Source organism: Danio aesculapii, chromosome 14 (genome assembly GCF_903798145.1).
Source record: "Danio aesculapii chromosome 14, fDanAes4.1, whole genome shotgun sequence".
Classification (NCBI taxonomy): domain Eukaryota; kingdom Metazoa; phylum Chordata; class Actinopteri; order Cypriniformes; family Danionidae; genus Danio; species Danio aesculapii.
Genome location: NC_079448.1, coordinates 48,428,237 through 48,450,382, shown reverse-complemented (window position 1 = coordinate 48,450,382; position 22,146 = coordinate 48,428,237). Strand labels below are relative to the sequence as shown.

At 35.1% G+C, this 22,146-nt stretch overlaps 1 protein-coding gene across 1 annotated transcript; it reads left to right on the top strand.

Annotated features, from left to right (window-relative positions):
• Window positions 1–1,080: 1,080 nt before the first annotated feature.
• bbs7 (Bardet-Biedl syndrome 7) lies at window positions 1,081–20,148 on the top strand. The gene is made up of 19 exons (XM_056472595.1): window positions 1,081–1,555; window positions 1,724–1,789; window positions 3,538–3,600; window positions 5,628–5,803; window positions 5,899–6,085; window positions 7,546–7,618; window positions 7,711–7,827; window positions 7,954–8,084; window positions 8,193–8,277; window positions 10,774–10,876; window positions 10,978–11,170; window positions 13,369–13,443; window positions 13,541–13,606; window positions 13,687–13,826; window positions 13,930–14,094; window positions 15,504–15,613; window positions 18,821–18,924; window positions 19,005–19,128; window positions 19,882–20,148. Exons 1-19 carry the CDS (start codon window positions 1,520–1,522, stop codon window positions 20,013–20,015), a joined length of 2,148 nt encoding a protein of 715 aa, XP_056328570.1. The 5' UTR covers window positions 1,081–1,519; the 3' UTR covers window positions 20,016–20,148.
• Window positions 20,149–22,146: the final 1,998 nt, after the last annotated feature.

Below are 22,146 nucleotides of genomic sequence, written 5' to 3'. Positions count from 1 at the left end.
TGTGTGTGTATGACTGCCTGTGAGTTCACAAGTGAGTGAGTGAGTCTGTGTGTGTGCATTGGTGCTCGGGTTTGTGTGTATGTGTTTGGGTGTGTGTACATTTGTGTATGCATGTATATATGTCTGTGTGTGGGTGTGTGTATTTTGAAATACACTAATTTCCCTTTGGCTTGGTCCAGAAGTTGCCACAGCGGAATGAACCGCCAACTTATCCAGCATATGTTTTATGCATATATGTTTTATGCACATATTCCAGCTGCAACCCATCACTGGGAAACACCCATACATACTCATTCACAATCATACACTACTGCCAATTTAGCTTACCCAATTCACCTATAGCTCATGTCTTTGGACTGTGGGGGAAACGGAGCACAGCTCTAGAGGCGACAGCTATAACCACTGAGCCACCACGCCACCCTGATGGTCAGTATTGCTAGATAAAGTTAAATAAACATGCGTGCGTGTGTCGTGTGTTTGTGTGTGTGTGCGCGCGCAAAGTAAGTGAATTTGTGTGTCAGTACATGCGTGTGAGAGAGTGCGTGTGTGTATGTGTACCTTGTTCAAATGTTAGGACGGTCTTTGGACTTGTGGGGGAAACCGGAGCACCCGGAAGAAACCCACGCTAACACGAGGAGAACATGCAAACTCCACACAGAAATGCCAACTGACCCAGCCGGAACTCGAACCAACAACCTTCTTGCTGTGAGGCGACAGTGCTAACCACTGAGCCACCGTGTCGCCCGAGTTTAAAACTGATATTGCAGAAAACAAAAGGACTGAGATTTTGCTTGACTGAATATAGAATCAGAATAGTCATCATGAATCAGTCTCAATATCTATTTCACAGTATTGAACATTGAGTCTCAGTCAAAAAATGTGTCGTAGATCAATGATTATAACAGATAAGCAATATAACAGATAAGATGTATAATATAAACAATGAACAAAATATTTTTGTAATATTTTGCCAGACTTTTGGGCCTGAAAAATGCTTTTTTTAAACATATTTTCAGTGTCTTGAACGAATCTCATTGATTTTGCTGTCACCATGGTAACCAGAGGTGGTTTGCGTAGCTGACAAACATGGCGCTGCAGAGGAAGCGTGTTAGCTGCGAGCAAATTCACTTTTCCTGCTGTTGTGTTCACTCAGATTATTATTTTTTTCTGCTAATCGAATCATATGTTTAAGATGAATGTTTATAAATAGGCGGTATGCATTTTAACGCGGTGTGAACCGTCTTGTAAAGCTAACAAACTCACACTGCTAACGTTAGCCATTTCATCCGAAACAGTCAGTCACTAACGTTAACTAACTAATCCGCAGGATAATCCTAGCTGGGATCACTGTGTCCATCGGAAAAGCCCGACATATATGTTTCTGTTGTAGACTTTTTAGAATTGTGGAATGATTTAGAGAGAGCTAACGATACTGCAGCATCTCTAAAGATCGACGATAAACAGAAAAGCTGTCATAATTCACTATAATCTGTGGAGGGATTCTTCCGACAAACCAAATATGGAGTTAAACCTAAACCACGTTGATTATATACAGGTAAGATTGCAAAATCCCTATATGCACTCATTTGTACAGTGATGGCAATGTGCATTTAACTCTACATGTGTAGAATAACAGCGCATATTGATGTTTTCATATAATATATGGGTGTAACTGCAAGTTTAATATACTAAATTACTCGTCATGCCATCTTTGTTTTCTCAGGTTGGAGTGACATCTCAAAAAACCATGAAACTCCTCCCAAGTGCTGGGCGAAAATCAACTCAAAAGGTATTTCAGCATCAGTTTAGGAAAAACACTAAAATATTTCAGGTGTAGCATCATGTGTTTATGGCAAATAGTTTCAGCACAACTCATTTAACAAATAAAACTGAGCACATGATCTCAGATGCGTTAAATTTACATCTCCTGGAACTGTATTTGTACGGTATAACGGTGATTTATATGATTATTCTAAAGTGTGTTATATTTACAAAAGTTATTTTATAAAGATATAATGCATATTAATATTAATGTAAGTATAGTGTCTACTAACAATCTTTTCAAATTCACATTTTATTTGTCACATTCACAGTAAGTATGTGTTTAAGTAAAATGCTTATACAACCGTCTTTGACTTTAAAAATAACATAAATAAGAATCTAAATTATAGAGTACAATAAGAAATAAAAAAAGACAATTTTAGATATATAAATAGAAGAAGACCTATAGAAAATAAGACCAAACATAAAATATTGAAAACTTTTGATATGAAGAATATAGCTATAGAAAATAGAACAAAACATAAACTATAAAAAAAACCTTAGTTATACAAACAAATGTAGAAAACATAGAAGTGTATCTAATAAAGTGCCTGGTGCATAGAGAGGAAAGAGTGTATCCTACAGGTGGTTTTTCATCAAACCGGATGTGGTTTGTGGTTTTTCATCATTCAGCATAACATAATTATGTAAACATGAAACAACTGTCTCTGTGTGTGTGTGTGTATATATATATATTCGACAAAATATCAAAACCTTTTCTGCATTTTTTTGTGTAAGCAAACATTGTACAGTGCTTCAAAAATACTCAAAAATGTCTCTGTTAATGTTCTCAAACTATTATATTTGATTTACCAAAATTACACGAGTGCCAATTTCACATCTGTCACATCTATAGCGGAGAGATGTCACATCCATAACAGAGCTTTTTCCTTATACATGCAAAAAATGTCAAATTAAATAAAATCAATCATTATTATTCTAAGTAGTCATTGTAAATTTTATTATATTTAAAATAATTTGCTGAAACTTGGGTTAAACCTAATGGTTTGATTCTTGGTTTTTTATTATCTGATCAAATTATTCTAAATAAACCATAAAGTCTTTTACTTATGATATGTCTTTTGAATTATTAATTTATTTTGCTTTTTCAAAAGTTTTCAATACAGAACATCGAAACTAAGCAACAAACAAGCTAAAGTAAAACATACACAGAGTTCATAAAAATAAATAAATAAAAAGAGAGGAGATACAGTATAAACCAATGGGTAAAACAATTTTATCAAATCATATCATGTGGTATTGTTATATAATTCAAAAATGGATTATTTAAAATAATCCCCCCTTTCCTCTTAATTAATATGTGATCTTCTCTGATGGTATACAGTTGCAAACTTCTGAGATCCACCATCAATGTAGATAATTGTCTGTTTTTCATTTTAAAGCAATACATTTTTAGCTTTGTCAATAACATTTCAGTAAGCTTAATAGCACGATTAAGCTGGAGGTTAGAATTTGTATAATTGCCCGATAAACATATCTCTGGATCCAATGGAAAATCTGTTCCATGAATCTGTGGTATGTTATTGCACATGACACTTTTTAAAACAAGGCAGTCTGATATTAGATCCCACTTGTGAAAGAGAATTCGACACGTCCTGTTACTTGTGCGATCAGTCAAACAAGCATTTGTCTACAAGCAACCTGTTGGTTTGTTGGTGAATCTGCTGATTCTAGTGTGTGATTTTCCTGATTCAGGTGGCGGTTGCCGATCATGATGGGGTAGTGAGCTGTTTTGGAATGAAAAAAGGCGAAGCTGTGGTATGTATTTGAAGAGTTTCCAATGTACACTGGTTGGTAAGAAATTAATGCATTAAGATATTTAAAAAGTTCAACAAATACTTTTAATAAATAATAGTGTTTACAGCGTACCTATTACGCTTCTCAGCAGATTTCTCTCACTGTAGAACAGGGATGGGCAAACTCGATCCTGGAGGGCCGGTGTCCCTGCATAGTTTTGCACCAACCCTAATCAAACACACCTGCTTGTAGCTTTCTAGTGATCTTGAAGACACTAATTAGGGTGTTCAGGTGTGTTTGATTAGTGTTGGAGCAAAACTCTGCAGGGACACCGGCCCTCCAGGATCGAGTTTGCCCATGCCTGATGTAGAACATTGTATTGAACTGTAGATATAAGCCTATGAAAGAGCAAAGAGCTTTAAATTTAGATCAACAGTGTTGACATGCTATATCCAAAAGTCTTATATTATGAAAGAAGTGTTTGCCATTTGATGCAAATGCTTCATTCTGGTGTGTGTTGTTGGCTAATTTTATGGCAGTGTTACATTTTGAAGGAGACGTGAGGCATTTTGTTGGTCAGTTTTGAGAATTGTGTGTAGAATTTTGACAAAAGGTGACGCTGTTTTAAAAACGTGTGTAAGCAGTTTGAAAAAGCTGTATTACAGTGATTTCTGAAGTTTCATGTGAAACTGAAGTCTGGAGTAATGATGGTGAAAATACAAATTTGTATGACAGGAAAGTATATCTTAAAATGTATTCAAATACACAACAGTTTATGAATATTTTTTTTTCTCAATGTTAAAAAAATACTTCCTTTTGAAAATGAACTTTTTTCTTCATTTCTTAGTGAATATAGCCAATATATTTTTGGTGCATTTACAGTTTTTTCCAACTGCTTACACACGTTTTTAAAACTGTGTCCCCTTTTTTACAAACACTACACACAATTCCCAAAATTGCACACACAAAATGCAAAATGCCTTACAACTGCTTCAAAATGTAACACTGCATTCAAAATTCCATGCACACATGTCAGAAAGAAGCATTTGCATCTAATGACAAACACTTCTCATAATATGTAATGTAAAGCAAAAGTATGCTCCTTAATACGGTGAAGAACACAATTGTGTGTGAAGGGAGTCTTGGGGGGGAGAAGTGCCATTGCCTGGAAAAGCGTCATGTGGGTATAGGGTTGGTGTTCATCATACACTTTACAGCGCTAGGCTCAGAAGGATTCCTCAATAATTTTAGAATTTAGGATTTAAAAAAGGAGAAAATGGGGTAGGTACAAAACTACAAATTTTTTTTTGGAAGCCCGGTGTTCTGTCACCTTTGGCCTATACTAGAGTAAAGCAGTGACCGGTTACTAAAAAAATATTAGTTAGTAATTGTTTAGTAATTGGTTAGTAAAAAAAAATTTGTGTTTCCACATTTGAGGAGCGTGTGTGCGACCGTGTGAATTACCGTGGCACTTTGATTGGTTGTGTTTGGAAAAGAAAAGCAAGTGGCTTCCCGAGTGTTTTATGTAGAGAGTTGTGTGTTGTGTTTTGAAAAAAGTGTTTTATGCAATCGAAAACTGAGTTCAAGGCTGAGAAACAGCTTCTGGTTTTGGAGATTTGAGGTTTAGTTTTGCATTTTAAGTGAGGTGTTTCAGAAATCGTGTGACAAGAAAAGATTTTGTGTGTAAGCAGTTGGAAAAACTGTAAGCAAAACAGTTTTATTAAAGAGTTACAATCATTAAAATAAGAGTTTGGTCACCTAACATTGTTAGGAATAAAAAGATAATACATTAAAATGCATTTTAAATCCATAAAAAAGCAAACCTTTTAACTTAATTACATATGATGTTTCTCTTGATTTTTTCCTGGTTATTAATATTTTATTTAATATTTTCCGACAACACATTAATTTGGTTGTGCTGTTCTTTGGACTGTGATCTTACGTTTTTGTTAGATTAGTTCCTATATTGTCATTGGTACTGACTGATATGTATAGATGCACAAATATTGTAACGCATCCTATAGAAAATATGGCTTTTTTTTTGTCAGCCCGTGTTCAAATCGCTTCCAGGACAGAAGATCTCCAGACTTGAACTTGGAGGAGCTTTGGGAACCCCGCAGGAGAAGATCTTCGTGAGCTCTGGATCTGAAGTGAGAGGATACACTAAAAAGGGCAAACAGTTCCTTACATTTGAGGCCAACCTAACAGAGAGCATTAATGCCATGTGAGATCCTGCTTCATTTAGTTTTAAGCCTGTCTATTTTTGTATGAATTATTATCAATATTAAATGCTTCTCTCCTTGCTTTATTTTCCAACAGGCATGTTTCAGGGGCAGATCTGTTTGTGTGTGCCAGTTATATTTATAACCATTACTGTGACTGCAAGGACCAGGACTACTACCTGTCCGGAGACAAGATCAATGATGTTCTGTGTTTACCTGTGGAGACGGTGGGCCGCATTGTGCCCATTCTGGCCTGCCAGGACAGAGTGCTTAGAGTATTGCAGGTCAGCAGACACAACATCCAGTTTTATCCATATTTGACACACGTTTTCGGAGCTCTTTATATAATTATCTAATTATCGTATCACTGATGGCCATGAAATTCATAAATGAAAATAAAAAGCACAGGATCACAGTCATTTAATAAATTAGTTTTACACATTGCACTTAATGGGTTAATTCACTTCCAGAATTACATTTCCTGATAGTTTACTCAATACTTGTCATCAAGGTTATTATAGTTTAGCACTATTATTGTTTATTTTTGAATCTGCTTTAAATTTCAGATTAGTTTTGGGTCGTTTCATTAATGGTTTTGTTAGTTTTAATTTAGTTTTTTATTTTGTGAACACATTTCTATTTAATTTTTATATATTTAGTTTCACCTTTACTAATTCTGGTTTAGCAGAGATCACAGAACACGTCCAGTGCTGACCAGAGCAAAGTATTTGCACAGCTTACATTAACTCTTGTGCAAACCTTATAATGCTAAAAATTAAATGATTGTTTGAACAAACACAGAACCAAAACCATACAAATACTTTATATTAAAGATCATTAATGTATTTAAACATGCCTACTTTTTTTTCTCATTTAGTTTTTTATTGCAGTTTCCAAATTTACATACAGATGTATTGTGTGTAAATTGTATTGTAAGGTTTTCCACAATGGGTACACAAAAGACCAAACATCGGAATGTAGAAATAAATGAAATTATAAAATACAAAGAAATTCCATAAATAAATATAGAAGTTACATTAATGATTCAAGGACATTATGAGAAACAATCAAAACAATTCACTCATAATTGTTTTGTGTGTTATCAAAAAGAAACGGATCAAATTGATTTGTTGCTTTTCAGTTACAATTCATTTGTCTACTTTTTTTAACCATATTGTGGCACCCAGTCTACCCTTTTCTTTCTTTCTATTTTATTACCTAAACTATGAAGTCCGAATTATTAGCCCCCCTTTGATTTGATTTTTCTTCTTTTTTTAATATTTCCCAATTGATGGTTAACATCAAGGATATTTTCACAGTATGTCTGATAATATTTTTTCTTCTGGAGAAAGTCTTATTTGTTTTATTTCAGCTAGAATAAAAGCAGTTTTTAATGTTTTAAAATCCATTTTAAGGTCAAAATTATTAGCCCCATAAAGCTATTTTTTTCGATAGTCTACAGAACAAACCATTGTTAAACAATAACTTGCTTAATTACCATAACCTGCCTAGTTAACCTAATTACCCTAGCTAACCTTTAAATGTCACTTTAAGCTGTATAGAAGTGTCTTGAAAAATATCTAGTCAAATATTATTTACTGTCATCATGACAAAGATAAAATAAATCAGTTATTAGAAATGAGAAAACTCAGAGAACCCAGAACCCAGGATTCAATTTACACATTTTTAGGAAAACCCAGAGTTTACTATTTCAAGTGTAAAAAAATCTTTTTTGTTTCTTCAGGGTTCTGAGCTTCAGTACGATGTAGAGGTTCCTGGTCCTCCAACTGTTCTGGAACTTCATGACAGAGATGGAGGTATGTGCTAAAAATCTGATCATTCAGTTTAAAATAAAAGCATTTTTTGGTTGAGTTTCAGGATTTGATGCAGTTAAATTTTTGGTCCTCAGCAAAGGGTGGTGAAGAGGTTCTTTATGGGACAGCGGATGGGAAACTGGGTCTTGTAAGGATAACTAAATCTGGACCTGTCACAAGCTGGGAACTGGATAACGAAAAGAAAAAAGGAGGTAGGAATTACAAAACTAGATATCTGCAGTACACTATTATCAGCAAACTTGATCGAAAAACTAAACAAAACAGAAAGGAAAAACAATCTAACTGTAATCATGGCAACTTGTGTTGGTCTTTTCAAGGTGTGCTGTGTATCGATACCTTTGACATTGTTGGCGATGGTGTGAAGGACATTCTGGTGGGAAGGGATGATGGGACTGTGGAGGTTTTTGGTTTGGATGGATCAAATGAACCGACACTGCGCTTTGAGAATGTGAGTGCAGCATATAACTGAATACAGATGCATAGAAAAAACTCATTTTGTCTCAAATTAAACTCAGTCACACTTCTGTTGGGATAATTGACATTTCATTTTTACCAGGTTTTGTCTGAGAGTGTTACATCGATTCAGGGCGGTTGTGTTGGAAAGGAAATGTACGATGAAGTTCTTACTACGACTTACACAGGTGTGATGTGGCTATAACATGAAGCATTTTACTATGTGGATAATGACCATTAGGCTAGTTTAAAGGTTTCAAATTTTGTTTTGAAATCTCCATTGGCAGGTTTACATTTATATAAAAAAACAACACTTTTAGTATGATCTCTTTTAAAGTAATTTATAGTTTTCAGTCATGTGACTTGTGCGGAAACCTGGCAGGCAAAATAACAATGGGCAGTCATATTTCCATCTGTTTCAAGAGTTCACACTTAGCTGATGATTAATTATAAAGCTTGTTTGGTATTATATCCCGGAAAAGAGCCGTGAGCTCATAAGATCCTCGAGCTCGGGGCTTCCTCCCATTTGCAAGGCAGGTAGATCTCGGGAACTCCCCTGCTGTAGTAGCTAATGAACAGATTGTGATTGCTTATAAGAGATAACCACTTACTAAACTTAGTAAATTAACTTTAGTTGCAAGTTTTTGGACGATGGGAAGAAACCGGGAAACCCGGGGGAAACCCACGTGAGGTAAGGACTAGAACCAGTGACGTTCTTGCTGTATGGCAACAGTGCTAACCACTGGGCCACCGTGCCACCCATCTAGGAAAGGTGGAGAAGTAGGGGTGGAAGGGGGATTCTTCAAAACGAAGATGGCTGTGATATGCAACTTAGTGTATTTATAGTGGCTTAGGAATCGTCTGATTGGTGAATCATAAATAGAATGATGCGGGGCCGGCTGCAAGCAATCATAAGCACTTGATCCTCGAAATTAGTTTAGAAATAAACGTCACTTTGAATTACGAATATTTGGATCACATATCAACAGATAAAAACCGAAATATGATCACAAACTGTAAATTGAGTGCATTTGCAATCCATAAACTGCACCCGTAGCTGTTTTTCAGTTATTCATGTTCCTGTTAGAGCTACAATTTGACAATTTTTGCATCTATCTGGTGAATATTTCATTTATTCATTGGTGATGCCGTTATAGCATTGTTATGCTGTTGTTGTTTTGCTTAGATTAATATTGCTGGCAGGGAAAATCTATTTGTTCACTATTTTCTATTGATACATTGATGTTGCATTTCAATTTATACATTAATTGCACTAACCTGCAAATTAGAATAGAAACTGTATAAAAAAGCACACAATTGTACTTACAGTTATAGGTACCATAGATTGTTTTGGGTCAACGATGCCACCAATTGGCACAAATCCATAAATTTCTCCTTTCTTGCTGTTCTTTCTATAAAAGCACAGCCCAGGCTTTTATCCTTCATGGATAGTAGCGATATATCTTATTGCACAATAATTATCTGTTTTTTTTGGCTAAAAAAAGAAAAACCACTCAGCCTGTGACTTTGGCGATCAGCAGGGGCGTTTCCGTAATGGTGTGACGTCACGCAAAAACTAGTTTCTCCAAAGTCCCTTTTTAGAGAGCCAGAATCTGACTGGTCATTTGGCCCAGTCTCTTGGCCCTCATCCTGTGCATGCATGCAAAGTAGATTTTTTTAGCTCCAGCTTCTTCTGAACATGTAGACAACACACTATTGTAGACCTAGGGCCTGTTTCAGTAAGGAAGTTCAACTCAGAGTTTAAACTTGAACTATGAGTTGATTTACAGAGAGATTAAAATCTCAGAGAATAGGTCTGAGTTAGGTCAATCAACTTTGAATAGACCAACTCAGAGTTAAGCACTCATACCGCGACTATATAAAGGCATTATCAATGGAATGAAGATATTACGAGTGACTATGGCAACATCTTAAAAAAGAGATCAGCATTTCTTTCTCCAGCTGAACGTCATGTGTTCATGCAAAGTTATAGCAAATATGAGCATATATTTTAAAAAGCAACACCACTGCATCAGTGAAACAGTTAGCATGGGGAAACATAGCTGCTCAAGTTAATGCGTAATTTTACATCTAAAGTATTTAAATATTTAAGTATAATAAAATAAGTAATGTTATGTGTGGGGGGACAAAAAAGTACATTTATTGTGCACTTTGAAACATTATAAACCTTTTACATTCACAAAGAGCTACAGTACATGAGGCTACCGCAGGAAGAATAATATTAGAAAAAGCATAATGGGGCACTTCAAAATTATACAATTATATAATTGTAAATTTTCACAGATTATTCAGCCCATCATTGAGTATATATTGACTTGTGTGAATGTGTGTAAATTAATTTCAGCAGTATTTTCTACTAATATGCAAATGTTTATATGATGTATTTACAATCCAATTTGTAAAGTGTTATTTCGTGCCTTTTAGTAGATGATATATTCTACGAGAGATGCTTACCAAACATTATAACTATATAACATTATAACATTCTAATTTTCTATCATTATTTTCATTATTATTTTCTATCAATATTTTTTATTTTATATTTTTAGTTACTTTACCCCCAAAATTATTGTGCATAAATACACAATTCTGTGCAAAAATGGTCAGCATATTCTCCCTGGCCCTGCTGATAGCTGTTATGTGGTCATGTGACTGGTTTCCAGGATGGGTGTCAGGTCTCACTACAGAGCCCCAGCAGATGGTAGCAGGCCCTGGGGAGGAGATCAAGATGAGCCAGGAGACCCAGGGGAAGGTGGCCGCACTCAGGTACTGCATATTCAACTACATCTGCAAAAATCTGTTTACTAGTCAGGCATATATTTTGAAACTCCTTCTGACAGGCTTGATTTGCCTTGTCGTTGCTTTAGAGCTGAGCTGGAGCAGTTGCAGTTAAAAGTGTTGCAGGGGAGAGAAAAATACCAGCAGAGCTCTCAGTCCAGCACCGCGGTATCTGCTGTGCCAGTCTTTAGCATCAATGATAAGTTTACTCTGTGCCAGGATGATGCCAGCTACAGCCTCACACTAGAGGTGCAGACGGCCATTGATAACTTGCTTCTGCAGGTGAGAACAATACACTTGTTCCTAGGCATGGGACGATTTCAGATTCTATCCGTACGATAACCTTGGATAAAAATATCACGGTATTGTGATTACTACTCTAAAATATGTCCTTTTTAAATGTCTGGGTTAAAAACAACAACTTTTTCCCCATTGAACACAACATATTTTATTTTAAGAAACATTGAAATATTTTGGAACAGTAAACATGCTAAATATTTTAAACAAATCATTGACTTCTACTATTTTCATGAGTTTTATAACTTAAAAGGGCATCTTTGGATATCTTTCTTTTCTTTGTATATAAAGAGCCTCTGCACTGTTCAGGTCCAGCATGTTTAGATGATTTGTTTTCCAAATGTTTGCTGAATCGTAGGCTAACCAGTACCTTTTCATGTGGAGGGTCTTTTTCTGTTGGAGATACTGGGGATGGTCAAATTAAAAAAATATATGTTTAAAGGATCTATCTATTAAATATCTGCTCAACAAAACCGTATTTATTATTTGATTAATAATACAGGAATAAAATAATGTGTAAGCACATTAAGCACAAACAGGTGCAAGATCAAAATACTTTCCATTAAAAAGCGCAAAGACAATCTGTACACTGTTGTTTTTATTTAGAAATTATTATAAAATATCCATTTTTCAGTCAAAGACCTTCATCAGGCTCACTATTTTTCTATTTCAAAATATTAATGTAAATTTATTCATGTAAATTCAGAAATCAATAAGGACATTTCTTATTGTTATCAATGTTGAAAAAATGAGTGTTTAAATATTTTGTTCACTCCAGAATTATAATACTATCATTATTTACTCAATAAATAAATACCATCATTATTTCATCATATTATTATTATATTATATTGTATTATTATTTTTTTATATTATATAAAATATATATATATATATGTATTATAATATTAGTATATTATTTATAACCCAGGTGAATAACACCAAAACCACCTATTGCTTAATCACTTTCTCTCTCTCTCTCTCTCTCTCTCTCTCTCTCTCTCTTTCTCTCTCCCTCCCTCCCTCCGTCCCTCCCTCCCTCCCTCCCTCTATAAAACAAAAAACTCCTACTCTAGCACTAAATTCTCTAAGCACAAACAAGTTCTGTTGTATAGCTAGCACTTGTTGTGTGTATTGCCTCGTTTTGTTGAATCGCTGTATACCTCCTCAATTGTAAGTCACTTTGGACAAAAGCGTCTGCTAAATGTAAATGTAAATTTATTTCCTATGTTGTTCATCTTTGGACCATAACCTATTTTAATTAAATCTGAACCCTCCATGAGACCCCCCACGGAAAGTCTGTTTATAGTTCATAAAGTAATCAACATTCATAACGAGATTAATCAATAAACCTTTTATCTTTTTGGAATCTTTGATAAGCATTGTCAGGATTCTTTTAATGAATATTCAAAAAGAATAGCGTTTGATTGAAATACATTGTGTAAATTTGACTCAATTAAATGCATCCTTGATCATTCTCTGTAATTTTTATATTTCAAGACCCCTAATAATTACCTACATGAAGTTGGCCCCCCATAAAAACAAATAATCCCCAAAACTATGCCTTTCGTTTGTGCTACGTTAGTGCTAATTTGTGCTGCAAAAACGAACGTTTGTGCTGATGTGGTGTCTGAGGAATTAAGCATCATTTTTTTGAGTGTGTGACGTCACTTTCCACCCCATGGTGCTCAAATCGCTTCAAATCAGAACATTTTGTTTGTGCCTGATTTGTGCTGGTCTGTGCCATTAAAACAAACGCTGTATCTATTTTCCTTGTTTAGATATAACCAATATATTTCAGGGGCCGTGACGTCCCTTTCCACCCCAGTTCATCTAAACCGCACAAAACTGGTGTCATTCGTTTGTGCTCGATTTGTGCCGTTAAAACAAGCGCTGTATCTATTTTCCTATTTTAGATATAACCAAAATATTTCCATTTGAGCAACATGGGGTGGAAAGTGACGTCACAGTGAAAAAATAATCTATAGAATAATATCTCAGAAACCAAATCAGCACAAACGTTCGCTTTTGCAGCACAAATCAGCACAAGCGTAGTACAAACGAATGGCGTCGTTTTGGGGATTATTTGTTTTTAAGGGGGGCCAACTTCACAGAGGTCTAATACCTGACTGTAACTTCAGCATTATGATTATGATCCTTTCATGTGTTGTTGTTCTCTCCAGAGTGATGTTCCCATTGACCTGCTGGATGTTGATAAGAACTCAGCAGTGGTCAGTTTCAGTGAATGTGATTCAGAGGTAAGGTTTTCTGTGCTATTCGCCACTTCATGATCACTTAATAATCACATCGCGTGTGTTTGCAAAACAGGCTCTGTTTGTTCCCCTAAACTTACAGTCAAATGGGAACTTCCTCCTGGCCACTTACAGGTGCCAAGCAAACACCACAAGGCTGGAGCTGAAGGTGTGTGTTGTGTAAAGTCTAAATCATTACAATAAGATTTTGTTTAAAAGCGCAAGAATTTTGAACAAGTTTTTTTCTAGGTGAGGTCTATAGAGGGTCAGTATGGCACTCTTCAGGCTTACGTGACACCAAGGCTTCAGCCCAAAACCTGCCAGGTTCGACAGTACCAGATCAAACCACTTTCCCTCCATCAGAGGACACACACAATCCAGCAGGAGCGGTGAGCTTACACACACACACACACACACACACACACACTCCTGTTTCCTAGTCATGCAATTATCCTGTAAAATGAACAAACATGATTCTCTCTTCATCGTTAGGCCCATGAACACTTTGAGACTGACAGGACAGTTCAGTTTTGCAGAGATTCATTCCTGGGTTGTGTTCTGCCTGCCGGAGGTGCCCGAGAAAACGCCGGTCGGAGAAAACATCACCTTCTGCTTTCAGAACACTTTCCTGGGCACTCAGCTTGAAGCCACTTATTGGTGAGGACTGCTAGTTTTATATCCAAATATGTGACCCAGGATCGCAAAAACAGTCACAATTGTCAATTTTTTTCAGAAATTGAGATTTATTCATAATCTGAAAGCTGCATAAATAAGCTTTCCATTGACGTATGGTTTGTTAGGATAGGACACTATTTGGCCCAAGATGCAGATATTTTGAAATCTGAAATTTGAGGGTTTTAACAAATCTAAATATTGAGAAATTGCCTTTAAATGATTACAAAATAAGTTTGTAGCATTGCTTATTACTAATCAAAAGTTAAGTTTTGATACATTAACTGTAGGAAATGTACCAGATATATTTATGGAACATCATACCTTTTTTGCGTGTAACAAAATTTCATAATTTTGACCATGTATTTTTTACTCTTGCCAAAATATACCCTTGTAACAAGACTGGGTATATATATTTGAACAAGGTTCTGGGTATATATTTATATTTATATCCATATCTATATACAATATGTTATTGAATGCTTCCATAGGGCTTTTCACATTGCCCTTAAAGGGATAGTTCACTCAAAAATTAAAATGTACTCACCCTTAATTTGTTCCAAACTCTGTACAAGATATATTGAAGAATTGACTTCCATAGTATTTGTTTTTCCTACTATGGATGTCAGTGGTTTCCAATATTCTTCAATATATATTGTATTGTTCTAGGAGCAAAAACTTGATCTGGTTAATTGAATGGCTAAGTGAATACATTTTGACATAATTTTCATTTATGGCTGAACTATCCCTTTAACCCCAGGGTTTTTGTAGTTCTAAGAAAAGAAATCACACTTAACAAAAGTTCCATTTAACGGGGTTATGAAATCTGATCAAGATTAGCATTGCTTTAGCCTTGTTAACCTCACAATTTACTTTTTTTACCTCACATGAGAAAAAAATGTGGTGTTAAAATGATATTGATATTTAGCAGTCAGCAGCCAATTTTGTGCCTCAAATTCACATGCTTTGTTAAATATTCATCAATTGGAGTAAATAAGAGACGATTCTTAAGATTCTTAAGTTTGTAGTTCAAAAACTTGTTATCAGTCAGTGGTAACATGAAGATGCACACTAGACACTGAACACTAGAGCTTTTATCTAAACAGGCCATTTGTGCTGCATCTGTCTAATCAATGTCAATGTAAATATACAAGTAAGGACATAAGCTTTGAGAATGTACACTATAAAACATGCTCTTCATTGTACAATCAGTAAGTAAATATTATGTTTTAAAAGGGCAAGTATTGATTTGACATATTAGGATATTATGATTTGTCATTTTTAATTATGTCATATGATTTGTCTATATTATATATATATGATTGCATTTATTAGAAGAACTGTTGTGATCAATAATTAATCTTTATTTTCTTCCATTTTTGAACGGATTCCAGTAAAGGTGAAGCAAACTTCAAATCAGACAACATTTCTACCATATCCATACTGAAGGATGTTTTGTCCAAAGAGGCCACTAAGCGAAAAATCAATCTGAATATATCCTACGGTGAGTTCCCAAACTGATCTGGTATAATATCTGATGTATGTGGTCTATTCATAGTTTCAGCCAAATGACTGCAGAGACCCAGAGGGACAAACATTCATAAAACTGCAGTACAGACCTGTCAAGTTTCCATTTGTTTTAAAGCCATGAATATTTAGTGGACTGCTCAAATGATTTGTCAGCAAACAGCACATTTTGAGCACTTGTGATCCATATACAATGCATCTGGAAAGTATTGATAGCGCTTCACTTTTTCCACTTTTTTTATGTTACAGCCTTATTCCAAATTGGATTAAATTCATTTGTTTCCTCGCAATTCTACACACAATACCCCATAATGACAATGTGAAAAAAGAGTTTTGAAATTGTTGCAAATTTATTCAAAATAAAAAAAACTGAAAAATCACATGTACAGAAGTATTAACAGGCTTTGCCGTGAAGCTTTAAATTGAGCTCAGGTACATTCTGCTTCCACTGATCATTCTTGAGATGTTTCAGCAGCTTCATTGGAGTTTACCTGTGTAAATTTAGTTCACCTGTGTAAATTCAGTTGATTGGACATGATTTGAAAAGACATACACCTGTCTGTATAAGGTCCCAGGGTTGACAGTGCATGTCAAAGCACAAACCAAGCATGAAGTCAAAGTAATTGTCTGTAGACCTCTGAGACAGGATCGTCTCGAGGCACAAGGCTGGGTAAGGTTACAGAAAAACTTCTGCTGCTCTGAAAGTTTCAATGAGCACAGTGGCCTCCATCATCCGTAAGTGAAAGTTGTTTGGAACCACCACGACTCTTCCTAGACCTGGCCGGCCATCTAAGCTGAGTGTTCTGCTGTGGAGAGAGGAGAACCTTGCAGAAGGACAACCATCTGTGCAGCAATCCACCAATCAGGCCTGTATGGTGGAGTGGCCAGACAGAAGCCTGCTCCCCACCTGGAATTTGCCAAAAGGCATCTGAAGGACGCTCAGACCATAAGAAACTAAACTCTCTGGTCTGATGAGACTAAAATTGAACTCTTTGGAGTGAATGCCAGCCGTTACGTTTGGAGAAAACCAGGCATCGCTCATCACCAGGCTAATACCATCCCTACAGTGAAGCATGGTGGTGGCAGCGTCATGCTGTGGGGATGTTTTTCAGCAGCAGGAACTGGAAGACTAGTCAGGATAGAGGAAAGATGAATGCAGCAATGTACAGAGACATCCTGAATGAAAACCTTCTTCAGAGTGCTTTTGACCTCAGACTGGAGCATAGACTGTAAAATATATGAATGTAGTATCCGTGACGTCATCCATAGATTTCTGAAGAGCGCAAATGAAGCTACAAGTAGGCGCTACAGACACCTGCTAGCATTTTGCTTGGACCTGGTAGACAGACTTTACTTTGGGAGAAACGCTTAATACTTTATTACCTGCGACTCGTTTGTGTTCTGACCACATGTGCTTGGCTGTACACTTTATCAATAAAGTGTTTAGACTTTTAAAAACACTGCTGTAATACACAGAGCCACTAAACATTGTTCTTGTAACGTTTTTCAACAGGAGGAAAAGGCGAAACACTTCAATTATAGTCTGTGTTAATAAATGCAAGGATATTTATGAAATCCAGCATAACACTGTATGACAACGTTTCAGATGACTGTTCTAGAGCCTACAGCTAATCAATCTGTCAGATTCTAGAGTGCATTACAGCTCTAAAGAGAATTATGAATGATAAATGATCTTAAATAAAACAAATACATTTATAGAGATGGTATAGAAGTATATAATTTCACTCACCTGGGAAATGGAGGCTACGTGAATGGTTTGTGAGCACAATTAAGTGCACACAGCATTCCATATCATCTGATAATTGTAGGAAATAATCCCAAAAGGCAATTGACTGTGTAAAGAAACATTGACCAAAACAAAAATACAATGTATTTGCCGAGTTCTTGGCTAATTAGCCGTAATCAGCTGAGGTGACGAGACAGCAAGCAGCGAGACCTAGCTGTCACTCAAGTGGCCCCGCCCTTAATTATGAAGACTTAATATAACTTAATAAAAACGAAACGGATGAGTTACAAAAAAAATTCACCCCCTCACATTTGTCATGAAGGTTAATCATGGCTATATGCACCAAAGCCATATTTGGTACCAGGCTGTAAGCAGGTTTTTATCAGCTGTAAAAATGGCCAATTTCCCATTGCAGTCACAAATGACCTGGACTTCTTGGAGCCAGCCCCCAAGGCGAGTCGATGAATTTTAGTTACTTTCGTATTGGCTTCCCGAGGGAGAGCGGGAGGTTGCCGGTTGGACTGAAGCAAAGGTTCATCTTCCAGTAGGACAATGACCCAAAGCACACCGCCAAAATATCAATGGAGTGGCTTCACAACAACTCAGTGAATGTCCTTAAGTAGTCCAGCCAGAGCCCAGATCTAAATCTTATTGAACATCTCTGGAGAGATCTGAAAATGGCTGTACCCCGTTGCTTCCCATCCAACCTGATAGAGCTTGAGAGGTACAGCAAAGGTGGAATGGGCAAAAATTCCCAAAGACAGGTGTGCCAAGCTTGTGGCACCATATTCCAAAAGACTTGAGGCTGTAATTGTTTTCACGTTGTCATTATGGGCTATTGTGTGTAGAATTTTGAGGAAATAAATGAATTTAATCCATTTTGGAATAAGGCTGTAACATTAAAAAAATGTGGAAAAAGTGAAGCGCTATCAATAATTTCCAGATGCACTGCACATGACCTCAATTTTTGGTGTCTCAATAAATATTTACAAATTCACAAATAACTGTAAAGCAGTTTTACAAGGACTTGTACATTCTACCTCACTGGTGTCAAAGTTTATAATTAGACATTTACTTAAAAGTTTACTTATATATAAGAGGACATTTGCTGTTTTAACATCAGTAAATAACCTGAAGGATGAAAAGTATTTTATTTGTTGTTTCAAAAACTTGGATAGGCGACAAGACTTTTGTCAGGTAGTGTGTATAGTTTACACCATTGCTGAATTAAATGCATCGTTTTTATTTTACTACACAATTGTATTTAGTAGAAACCTGGTTAAAGTGAATAGAGTTCAATAAAGGAAAGCCTTGTTTTGGGCTTCAGATGCGCATTCGCTAAGGGTGTGACATTGCATTGAAACGGAAATAAATTGGATCTTCAAGTATGAGTTACAAGATGTTTTTCTTTTATGTTTGATGTTATGTTGGGTTCAGAGGTGAATGAAGACTCTGTGAGCCACACTCTACGAATGATTCATCCCAAGCTGGAGTATCAGCTGATATTGGCCAAAAAAGTTCAACTTATTGATGCTTTAAAGGTAAGATAAAAAAGACAAAACAACAGGAGGAGGGGGGACGCTAAAAGCAAGTACATTAAGTGTGTGTGTGTGATTTGCAGGAGCTGCAGGTGCATGAGGGGAATGCAGATTTTCTGATCCCTGAGTATCGCAGTATACTGGATGAATCTGCCCAGCTTTTAGAAGAATATAAGAAACAACCTGCTCACTTAGAAAGACTGTATGGTAGGTGAACTCGTGAAACAGTATTTTATAGCTTTAAATTATTCTGAATTATTCATATGAAGCGTAAATATTTATACCATTTTTTTGTTTATCTGTGTATTCCAGCACATATACAGTATTCAAGCACATATACAGTTGAGGTCAGAATTATTAGCCCCCCTGAATTATTAGCCCCATTGTTTATTTTTTCCCCAAGTTCTGTTTAACGGAGAGAAAGTTTTCTCAACACATTTCTAAACATGATAGTTTTAATAACTCATCTCTAATTACTGATTTATTTTATCTTTGCCATGATGACAGTAAATAATATTTGACTAGATATTTTTCAATACACTTCTATACAGCTTAAAGTGACATTTAAAGGCTTAACTAGGTTAATTAGGTTAAGTAGGCAGGTTAGGGTAAATAGGCAAGTTATTGTATAACGATGGTTTGTTCTGTAGACTATCGAAAATATATATAGCTTAAAGGGGCTAATAATTTTGACCTTAAAATGGTGTTTAAAAAATTAAAAACTTCTTTTATTCTAACCGAAATAAAACAAATAAGACTTTCTCCAGAAGCAAAAATATTATCAGATATACTGTGAAAATTTCCTTGCTCTGTTAAACATCATTTGGGAATTAGTTAAAAAAAGATTAAAAAAAAATCACAGGGGGGCTAATACTTCTGAGTTCAACTGAATATACTATATATATATATAAACACAGCTATAAGTTAACAGCTCTTTTTGTGTGTGTGTGTTTTTTACAGGTATGATCACTGATCTTTTCATCGATAAGTTCAAGTTTAAAGGGCAGAATGTCAAAACAAAGGTTTCACAGCTACTTTCGATTTTGAACAACTATGAACTTGATTCGTTGATGGAGTTTTTCAGCGAGGCTTAATGCAGTCATGTGAAAATGACATTTTAATTAAACCTGTTTTACTAAATGAGTTGTTTTTTTATTATTTTTGCAATAAACATTTAGTATAATAAAGATTCAAATTAAAATGTTCAGTGCAATAAACATAAAAATGTGCAGCTGTACTTTTTCATTTTTAGAAATACTCATCCATAGTCTATTTGCATTTGCACAGAAATAAAAATGTTATATAAAAATATGTGTCTTTTCTTTGTTATTTATTGGTGTCCATTTTTTTGTTTGATTACATTCGTAATTTTTGATTTGTAAGTCAGTTGAGCATCATTATATAATATATAATAATATAATGTGATTCAACATGATAAGCCATGGACTTTTTATTACCTATTCATAATGATTTAAAGTAATTTCCTAAATGTTTAGTGTGCCAGTATTAGGTTTAAATACTCCATTTTAGTGACATTTTAGCACAGTTTTTGCTGGATTTGCTTGGATGGTGATCCCAACCACACTTTTTGATGCACCAAAAAGGTTTCCTACCATTTCACCAAATAACTTGTCGTACTATTTTACTATTTTAAGTGTTTATTTCCAAATGTGCATTTAAACTGAACGTTTTATATTACAGTTTTATAAATATTAGCATTTTTAATTCAGAAATGTAGAATGAAGAAACATGAAAAGATACTTAATTTCAAAATACAATTTTATTATCATAAAATATTAAATTATTTTTAGGGATCTGTTAAAACTGCTAAAAACTGAAGCCTGGATGCAAATAACAAGCAGGCCAGTACATTCAACTTTCCTCAGTCAGAATTTGGCCATTTGAAAAATTCACACATCATTCAATCATTTATTTTATTTTCGCTTAGTCCCTTTATTAATCTGTCGTCGCCACAGCGGAATGAACCGCCAACTTATCCAGCATATGTTTTACGCAGTGGATGTCCTTCCAGCCACAACCCAACACTGGGAAACATACACACTCATTTACACACATACACTACAGACAATTTAGCCTGCCCAATTCATCTATACCACATGTCTCTGGACTATGGGGGAAACCGGAGCACCCGGAGGAAACCCACGCCAACATGGGGAGAACATGCAAACTCCACACAGAAATGCCAACTTACACAGCCCTGGCTCGAACCAGCGACCTTCTTGCTGTGAGGTGATGCCTTCACATAATATTGAAACATAATAATAATTCAACAGAAGATTCCTCTTGGTCTTACAGCCTTTTTGATTGCTTATTTTCAGAATTTATGAGAGCATAGAAGTCAGACATGGAATAAATGAGTTCATATAGGGGACTAGTTCTGGACCTTTGGCTACAGGCCTGCTGGAGAGTATAATTTGTTGTAAATAATAAAGGTTATTAGAGTATATCTACACAACACATTTGATTTCTAAACCGCTTTATTGTATAAATAGATTGAAAAGTTCCCCAAGTGATGAATTATCCCAATGCATTTCTATTATTGATCTCATATATTAAATAAAAATGTGCCACAGCAAGTTTTCTTTTTACGTTTACATTTGTCATTGTCAATTGACCGTCATTATATGATGTTCAACTGGATAAACCTTTGACTTTTTAAATACACATCTATTTTAAATGAGTAATGTTTAGTGTGTGTGTGTGTGTATATATATTTATATATATATATTTTTATATATATATATATATATATATATATATATATATATATATATATACATGTATATATATATATATATATATATATATATATATATATATATATATATATATATATATATATATATATATATATATATATATATACATGTATACATACCTGAATGGGCAGTATTTAAATACAAAATAATATTGTGTAATTTGTATTTGATAGGGTTTATGAAAATGGGTTCATATTTTGTATTAAAATATTTTAATGTCTTGTTTTTTTAAAATACTTTGTAAGAAGTCTACATGACAATATAAAAATGGAGCCTTTGATTGGTGCTTTCTCAGTTATTTGACTAGGGTTGAGATCAGACTAGAAAATTTATTAGTATTGAGGAAGTTGATCAATGCTTAGATTATGGAGGGAAATTACGCATCACAAATAAAGAAATTAACAGACAAATAGCAGGGATAAATTCAGGAGCAAGTCAAAATAAG